At 40.0% G+C, this 9752-nt stretch overlaps 1 protein-coding gene across 1 annotated transcript; it reads left to right on the top strand.

Moving 5' to 3' along the window:
* The first annotated feature begins 298 nt into the window (after positions 1 to 298).
* LOC139151448 (pleckstrin homology domain-containing family H member 1-like) lies at positions 299 to 8652 on the top strand. The gene is made up of 6 exons (XM_070724267.1): positions 299 to 485; positions 1235 to 1315; positions 4807 to 4884; positions 5506 to 5613; positions 6215 to 6318; positions 6756 to 8652. Exons 1-6 carry the CDS (start codon positions 438 to 440, stop codon positions 7309 to 7311), a joined length of 975 nt encoding a protein of 324 aa, XP_070580368.1. The 5' UTR covers positions 299 to 437; the 3' UTR covers positions 7312 to 8652.
* Positions 8653 to 9752: the final 1100 nt, after the last annotated feature.

Raw genomic sequence — 9752 nt, 5'->3', positions numbered from 1 at the left:
TTAGCGTAAATAGAGACAATGACTTGACGTCTTCGGTATAAATCTGGTGTTTTTTCCCGGAAGAAAAACGTTAATGCGGACAAATGCTATTTTGGCTACAATTCAAAGCATGTCCTTAGTTGGCGATGACGGGCCCAACGTCACCAATCAAGGGTGTAATGCTGTCAGCGGTGATGATCTGATATTCAGTAGCGAGGGGCGTGGTGCCTTGCGGCGCTAATTTCTGACGTTCAGGGGTTCAAAGTTTATCTGGCATCGTACCTGTCCGCAGTTAAGTTCCGCGGTCCCGATTCGGCTGAATGCGTCACAATAACAAGGGGCTGATATTTGGAAATGTGGTTTAGCTCATAATTGACCGTTAACCTTAGTGCAGAAACTGGAGTCCAACATCTTGATATATTGTACTTGCAGAAGATATCGAATATAAAGACGGGAAGATGCCGAAACTTGTATCTCTGAAGAGGCTCAGCAGACGAAAAAGTTCGGTAAGATAATCCCTTTGACTTCCTCGTTTCAAAATCCATCGTAACCTTCCTTCTTCCATATTGACAAACGGGCAGTTCATCGGCCTTCCCGTGATCGATTTATGCAACCACAGTTATAAAAATCCGGCGGCAAAATCTCAGTGTTGTTAAAGATTTATTGGTTTAAATGCATTTTTTCAGAACGTTGGTAAACACATTACCATATGAAGTGTAACACTTTGGACTCCGGGAAACGCTTGCATGCGTGATTGATCTATGCTAATTCTACACAGTTCGATCTTCCCGCCACTTCCCCCTTTCTTTTCCTATTTTAATCATAGAAGACAATAGTTTCACAAAAAGTAGCGATTAGAAAGCGGTTGCTAATGGGCAAATATGTATCGGTTTCCCCGAGCTTGGGCGTTGAGAACGAGAAGTTTCACAACCTGTTTCGTAGGCGGAAGTTTGCTTCGGTACAGCAAACAAACATGTACCGTATATCTGCATACCGTACCTGTTCAGGTGTTATACGTGTTCCCAGGCCTTCGTGTTCCCCACGGCCGCATAAAAATGGTATCGACTGACCCCCTAAGGCGGGATAATGAACAGTCACGACCGTCGACGCGTCTGCTCAGCAGGCATGGTGGCTTTGTTATGCAAATGTCAGTCAGTTCGGATTACACGGCCCTCGATATGATTTTTCACTTCCGCATTAGTGTGCAACTTGTACACTGTACGACAAGTGCTAGCAGTCTCTGATTCTTTAACAGAGTGATCCGGACGACTCGGACATGGATGACCATACTATTCACTATGAAGGATTTCTTGAGAGAAGGTCAGGCGTGATGAAGGTAAGGAACCGTCGGCTTTCTGTACGTGCTTTTGGTTATTTTTCCCTGGACCGGTTCTGCTCGTGGCCATATGCAACAGCTCAGTACAGTTTTGTTTATACCCGTACACGGAAATACAAAAGGTACTTTCACTGATAATGTCATTAACAGGGTCGAGATAAACCACCCGTCTTTTCATGAAGGGTTATTCTAATCACGGACCGTGGTCCAATGCTGCAAAGCATATAACTCAACATCCCACACTCCAACTCCATTGACTCAACACGTATCTTAGCTCAGCGTGGCAGGGGCTATATGTGTTACCGGCTATTTAGACCTATAGCCGGTAACACACAGCCCTGCCACACAAACCGAGTGCAGCGGTTGAAGGGCGTCACGTAAACCATTGTAGAACAAAGTGTGGTACCAATGTTTGTCTCTCGACCTTTCTAGGTCATTGGGCTTTCGATTCAGTTTGCCTACAAATAAACCATGTGATAGGCCCTTCATGTCCACTAGTATTTGCGAAGACTGACTAGACGGCAAGTAGGCCCTAATATAAAGTCTCAAAGATTACGATATTCGTCATATTTTGACGGAAGAGTTTATGTGAAGTCGCTGCAGAAACCATAACTGTTGACAATATTTTCATGATTCTGTTCCGTTTATCGTCTACATCAATTCAGTGTCACTCAAAAAGATTGAATGAAAATTAAACAGCATCCGTGACTCAGCTGTGGATGAGGTGTGGCGTTTTAATTGACAATTGAACTCAGTCCGGACAGAAACTCAGTTGTCAACAACCAATAACAATGCACTGATGATGGATACACTATCTACGTCCACAGGTTCAAACCGAACACACTGTGCTGGATCGGAACAGGCTATTATAAGGGCATGGACCAATAAAGTATAGTTGAAAGTGTTATATTTAGAACAATAGAAGATTTATATTGAAAACATAACTAATAATTAAAACAGTGATTGAAACTCAAATAACTGCCATTTATTTTCACATTGTTGGTTTTATCGATAATTTCACTCCTGGGCAAATTTAATTGATAGGTCAAAGGTCGCACGATTTAAAAAAAAAATATTTTGACAGTTTTGCTTCGTGTTTGAAGCGATGCATTTTATTGTGTTAACAAAAAACAGGATCACACACACATAACTGCTCCACCTCGCTGATCAACTGTGTACAAGATATAATTCTTTGTTGATCGAAAATAATGATCCGTGCTAGACATATATAAATCGCGACGTTTTTCGTGGTTTGCCAATGTGCATAGCTTAGTATTACATACACACATACATGAACTGTCAAGCATTCATAGTGGCATTTCTCACAATTACTTCTCACACGGAACACAATATAATGAAAAATTATATCAGTTTTGAACAGCAGGCCCTGCCTAAGAACTTCCACCAAATATATTTATGGGATATACATATATACACGTCGTGATTTCTCTTTTGTGATTTCGAACGTTATTACGTCACTGTACCACTCCTGTGAATCAAAAATCTCGAAAAAAAGAGCGATATGACGTGAGCTTGATGTGCAGATTTGAAGTTGTCACTGACAGTGGTCGGATAACTATGAATTTATGTCATTTCTAAAACGCCAATATGCACGCCTATGGCCGAACTGTCACAAACTCTCAGGGCAAGTGACTTCCTTTCCCAGGGTGAAATAGCTGCGATGGTCAGCAACGGTCAGTTTTCGTCTTATTTGATTATCCATAGCTATACGTAGCTGGAGCCAGATGGTCGTTTTAGTCATATGTTTTCTGTACTCGAAGTTCCGTAGAGCCAGCTCGTCGAAACTTACGGTTTACATTACTGTTTACACAAAACTTTCTATTCTCAATTCCTGGTTTCACACAATATCATTGAATTTATAGATTGCTCATATTTAACAACGCGATGGACCAGACAGATCCCCAGTTATTTTTTATGAAAGGCATTCGTAACTGATGCAGTGTTGAGTGTATGAAAGAAATGTACGCATACGACGGTCAAGATCGGGGACAGTTTTCTTCCTTACTTCAGAACGTTGACTATAGGCCTACCTCTGTCACAAAGTTAAATTAACAAAAAGAGAATTAAGTACCATGAAAACTGACTCAGATTACCGTTGCTATACAGATGATACGACACCCTCATATAAATGTACACGGACTTCTCTTACTGCAGGGATAATATTCAGCACAGCAAAAACGCCACAAAAAAGTTCCCGTTTGTGAGCACGTAGACATTAAACGCCTGGTGATGTGCAAACATTCGCCCCAATAAACGACCGCCAGTGACCAGATAACGACATAGCTTTAGCGATTATGTCGTGAAGTTGTCAAATAAAACGAGTGGTATACCCTTTGCTGAGATGGTTTACTGCTATTGTATGATAACAGTATATGGAAATCCAGGCGCTAAACATCATAAAGACATTTCTCTATAGCTGAGAAACCCGCTCATGTTCCAACCGTATATGGCGAATACAGCACGGTTGCTTTACCGTCTCAAATCTACCGATTGGGGACAAATACGATGTGAACAAAATGGAACAGAATGCTGAAAATATTGTCAACAGTTATACGGTTTCTGCAGCGATTTAACTTTAACTCTTCCGTCAAAATATGACGAATATCGTAATCTTTGGGACTTTATATTCTTGCCTTCTAAATTAATCTTGAAATACCCGTAACACTTGTGAGAATATTTTCGCATTTTCATTGTTCTTAAACATTAAGCAAAACATGAAATGAATTCTACTCCGGACTGAAATTCTTTTATCAACAACAATATTGAACATCACAAACATTGTACGGGTATAAACGCTGAGACATTTCGACATTAAATCCGTTCTGGAACAGAATAACCTTTTATTATTTTATTGACAGAACAAAAATACTGCAAAACACGTGAAAGTACATTTAATGGGGCTTCATCAGGAAATTAGTGTATTGGATCGTAAAACTGGCATTACCGTATGAAACCGAAACAACGTTAATTTGTGTTGCCCAAGCGAGAAGATATCTTTAATTTCGAGCGTGATAAATGTTGTCTATTTACCCGGGTCGTAGCAGTTTCTAAAGGTCATTGACTTTGTGATGTGGAAATGAAAATAAATATTGTTGGGAGATTATATACGTAGAAAATTCTTAATAACTTCCATTTTATTATTGGTAAACTGTAAAATTGTAAATATCAGTTGAAAATTTTAATGATCCTGTTCCTTGGTATGGAGATCGATGTTGATAATTGATAATACTTTCGAACAACATGACAGTAAAATAAAATGATAAGGCAATCTCACGACAAAACAAAAGTACGTATGGTAATTTGCAATCGTGAAGTTTTACAATAATTTAATGTCTGAAATAGTGAAATATTATAGTCGCAAAAAACCCACCATAGCCGGTGGGCTAAACATAGCCGAGGCAGCCCACGTTCGTTGACACTATGGTGCAGGTTTGTTTGTTCTTACATATTTTATACGTTTGCCTCCACAGACTTACAAAAGAGCTTGGTTTCAGTTACACGGCAAAGAGCTACGACATTACAAAACAAATCCAAAGTGGGAGTCGTCGGTAAGCAATGCCATCTTCATGGCCTGATATGTTCAAAATGTTTCATGCCAGCAGGAGGTACATTTTTTGCATGACTGCAGAAGCGACATATGCGATCGGCAGTGGGATGACGAACAGCGCCCGCTTGCTATTTTCAGCCGTTCACCAGACACATTTGTTTTCAGTCACTTTTTAACGGTTGCGTTATGAATCGCCAAATATGTACCCATTAGATAAACCTCTTACAGCAAAAAACGGGGAAATTTGATGATGACTTCGAACCAGATGTTGTTATATCAGTGGTATATATCAATCTGGTAGCAAATGTTCTCAACTTGTTTCGGAAGTGTTTCTACTCCCTATGGCTATTTTCAAACACTTCGCATTTCATTTTGTTGTCATCAACTTCATGAATTGACATGCCTGATCGTCGCAAATTTTACAATATTTCGTTTTCAGTGTGTATCGGTCAAAAGTAACCAAACTTTGATGAAGTTACGCGAGTCATTGAGCGTTTTACAGGGTTTTTGCTGTTTTAAAAAGTCGTCGGGTTTGACGACGTTTTTGTAGTTGTGCTGTGATCTCAGACATCCACACGTCAGATCTTAATTTCTTTTCACCGTGTCATTCTTTTCATTTCAGGCTCCGAAAGGCACATTTAATGTTGCGGAAATACAGACCGTGAAAGCAATGTCAACTCAAAACCGTCACATCATCCAAATTATCACTCCGAAGGGTACGGTGTGTCTGGTGCGTATAAAGGTTAAACCATGGACCCTCGTCTTTTCTCGCGGGTCTATGCTTCAGGGAGCTCTGTGCATGTCAAACATTTTTTTTCTGTTTTGCCATGTTGTGTTGCTGCGAGTGCTACTTTTGGACGTTTTATGTCAGGGTAAAGAGCACATAGAGCTCCTTTAATATATGCACACTGGGTTGAGTAGATAATGACAAATAATGAAGTTCTGTTGGTGCCTTGTCTCGATTGAAATCGAATTAAAAGAGTACAGATTAACGCAAAGACAAAAACTTGCTCCTGGCCGTCGTCGAGAATGTCTCTAGTAGATCGCGAAAAAATCCAAGTTATCAAATCAACGTTTGTGTACTGAGAGCCGTCAATCGTTATGAGAGCTGCCACAGGCGGAGCTAAAGGCGCAGGAAATGTACAGAATATGCAGGCGGAACATTTTTATAGGATCAACAAAATATTGTATGTCTGAGTCAGTATGTTGTGTTGTGTTGCGAAAAAGTGCATTGGTATTTGTGTATCTGATGGTCGATTTCGCTAAATTGCAAGAGAATCATAAATGAATGACTAACTCTTGTGGTCTCTCCCGCATTTTTGCCCTGTCAGAGTGGTGAAAGTGCTAGTTACTGCGAGGAATGGGCCACACACTTACGACAGGCGATGCAGAGAGCCAAGAAGTCAGCGACCTCGATTTCTGTCCCCGAGTCACCGTAAGTTTAAATCCCATATTTTGACAGTCAGTTTTAGTAGTAACAGCTAGTTTAGCGAGTACAAAAATTAGCAACAGCTGGTTAGTACATTGTCCTGGATATATATGCATTTACTGAACAGCTTGCCAGGAGCTCGTGTCAGTGGTTATCGTGGGTTGTCAATGATTTTCGATGGGAGGACTTTGGCCATCCATCTCAGCCTGTCGCTGGCTTCATTTACAAGTGACTGTGCTACTCCCTGGGCCATCTGACATGATATGGTCTTGTTTGTATGCATGTGTTTCGGTACCGTTTGTTTGTGCTAGATAGCCTGAAATGACACTACGGTTTCAGTTTCTGTCTGCGATTTCACTGGTGTGGACTCGATCAAAACATTTCACCGCAGACTATAAGTGATTTGAATACTGAGAATGGCCGTTCTTCCTTGACATTCACAGGCCGAGGAGGGGCGTGTCGATGCGGAAGGCGACGATGAGCACCGTGTCCGAGGAGGAAGAAAAACGAGCCAGCAAAGCAAACGCCGGTCAGGAATACGACTTGCTTGGCAGTGCCGAGTCGACGCCAACATCGCAAGAGGAGTTTCTCTACGAAGAGGTGCAGCCTGTCAAACGGCAGCCAGTCCCGACACTAGCAGTTGAAAAAGAACCCGACTCCGCCGTCGTCGTCGACGACGACAGCCGGGCGAACGGGTACCGGGACCAGCGGAGCTCGGCGTCGTCTGGCTATTCTTCGACCGAGGGGCTGCCGACCGAGCAAGACTCGGACACGTCGGTGTTCGGCGAGGATTGCTACGTCCCGGCACTTCCGTATCCGCCTCTGGTCAAGAACAAAGATTCATCCATAGAGCAGCTCAGGAAAGTGCTATCAGCAATGGGCGTTGACGCTACTGAGTCGGAAGGGGAGGGCGATTTGTACATGAACACAAGCGGCAGCGGGACTGGTATCGAGGAACTAAAGCAATTTCTTAAATCCAAATTTTTCGTAAATTTTTAATGCAAGAAAGTGTCCGCCATGTATTCACATGACTAAAGGGACAAAGACGGCCATTTTTCATGAATTTTGTTTGATGCGAGATACTTCTTATATTGTTTGACATGCTGAAAGACATTGAATGAATGGGTGACCATGCATATATTCGACCCCGGTTTCAGACACGACACATGAAACCATCGCGAAAATGAATTAATGGTCAAGGCCATTGATTCATTTTCGCGATTGTTTCATTTAATTTGTCTTAAACCGGGGTTGAATTTATGCATGGTCACCCATTCATTCAGTATCCTTCAACATGTCAAACAATATAAGTAGTATCTCATATCAAACAAAATTCATGAAAAACGGCCGACTTTGTCCCTTTAATTAGTCGTCTATGGTAATGAGATACTTAATATGATGAAATAGTACAAATGTGAAGTTAAAGTTTAGTATACTTACAGTGATAGATTTATTAGCAGAGAGTTATAAAAGTTCTATAACACCAAAACACACACACACACTCTCTCTCTCTCTCTCTCTCTCTCTCTCTCTCTCTCTCTCTCTCTCTCACACACACACACATATCCCACACAAGAGAAATATGGATATGGTAGTGAAAGCTTGTAATTTATGTTGGCCAGAGTACTTTGTAAGCGAAACAGATGTATTTATATTACAAATATATACTGTAGGAGTTGTGTGAGAATACGTCATTGCATGTTACTTTAATAGACTGTTTGTAAAAGTGCATCACCAGGACGTGTGCGGGAGGGCACATCTTTCAAACGGTGAGAACGTTACCCGATGTTTACAAGTCGCCTGAGTTCGAAATAATTTATTATTTAAATAGGCTTCACCATGAGGTTCTGCAATGTTTCAAGGGGTTGGCCAGGATCTGGCGCTGTCGAGTCTATTTACGATTTCTGCTGTTACGATTCAAGGGAACACAACGTCCTTGGCAATGGCAAACTGCGTAAGACATGTATTCGAACCGCCGCATCACACGTGCATGTGAAATACGTGATGTTGTAACTCGCAAACGTTACGTTGATGTCACTGAAGAAAATGTTTAGTTTTCTTCATTCAGTGGTGTAGTTTTTCCAGATCATTTCTTAAATATTTACTGTGAAAATACCAATTGCATTATCCAAAATTACATACGGGTGAGAAAAATTAAAACTTTTGCAAGCAAGACGTTTCAAATACTTATTGGCATATTATAGCCGAGGTCGCTATAACACTGTCTGCCTGCACAAAAAGTAGCATTTTGTGGTTGTTAAAATTTCTACTTACATCTTACGTGCAATTCTCCTACTTTAAAAGGCACTTGTTTTGCTCAGTGAAAATGCCATTTCCTTGTATTCAGTCTGTCATTCGTTGTCTTTTCTGCGCAGTTCTTTGAAAAAAGGGAGGGGTTAAAAAAACGCTAAATTGTCCAATGACTGAAGAGGATGAAGTTTAATCTATCGTAGTACTATAGCCTGATCTAAGCTGAACTGCCGAGCAGTGATGGCAGTTGATCTTAGTAGTCTAGGAGTACAAGGAGTTTCTATGATATGTACACTTTCTCCACCGCGACTGCGCTGTAGTGCGATGTATGATAAAGTACAATCACCTACAGTGAAATGTTGTGCGTATGGCAATAAATCAAAATGTAGTACACTGTTTGACAATTATCTGTTTCTATATGTGTCTGTCATATATATATATATATATATATATATATATATATATATATATATATATATATATATATATATACTGTTGGTTTCAAAATGTCGCCACGAAACATATAAATAAGACTGGCGAAGAATCCTTTCACTTCTGTCTGAAGATTGAAGGATGCTTGAAACTTAAGTAACAGGTGTCGTTTCTTTGTACTTGAAGTAAATCGGTGTTAATATATATATATATATATATATATATATATATATATATATATATATATATATATATATATATATATGTATATATATATATATATATTTATATATATATATATAATTTCAGAATGCAAAATGTATCTCGTAATAGTATGCGAAATCACATAATTTATTTACAAATAACGGGCTTGAAAAAATATAGCACGGTGAGACATACAGACGTACGAGGGAGGCAGCCTGACGTGTTTGTTTGTATTTTGGTATGTATGTATTTATGTACATGTGATGCATATATAGTGTACATATAATGTACGTATACAAAGTTCGGTTTATGAAGAAAAGCAAATATATTATATAACGATAATTTAACAAAACAGAAGTTTTAAAAAATAGACCACAATTATTCCAGAAGCTGATGTCATCGTCCCTACGTTATTTAATCGCAACAATGGCGGGAACTTATCCTATACTGAGCCGGATCGGTTGGTATCATTGTTGGGGACATGCGAGGGAGAAAAAGAAAAAAAATCGGTAAACTGAAAATCGTTCATCGCCCCCTAGACGAATACCTCATTC

This window comes from Ptychodera flava, chromosome 15 (genome assembly GCF_041260155.1).
Source record: "Ptychodera flava strain L36383 chromosome 15, AS_Pfla_20210202, whole genome shotgun sequence".
NCBI lineage: Eukaryota > Metazoa > Hemichordata > Enteropneusta > Ptychoderidae > Ptychodera > Ptychodera flava.
The sequence above is the reverse complement of the archived record's forward strand: the minus strand, read 5'-3'. Positions and strand labels throughout refer to the sequence as shown.

Bases quoted from the DNA above. Each gene is read 5' to 3' on its own strand.
- LOC139151448 (XM_070724267.1), top strand. From the start codon at position 438: ATGCCGAAACTTGTATCTCTGAAGAGGCTCAGCAGACGAAAAAGTTCG. The intron at 486-1,234 runs GTAAGATAATCC...ATTCTTTAACAG, and splicing joins TCAGCAGACGAAAAAGTTCG to AGTGATCCGGACGACTCGGA. The intron at 5,614-6,214 runs GTGCGTATAAAG...TTGCCCTGTCAG, and splicing joins CGAAGGGTACGGTGTGTCTG to AGTGGTGAAAGTGCTAGTTA.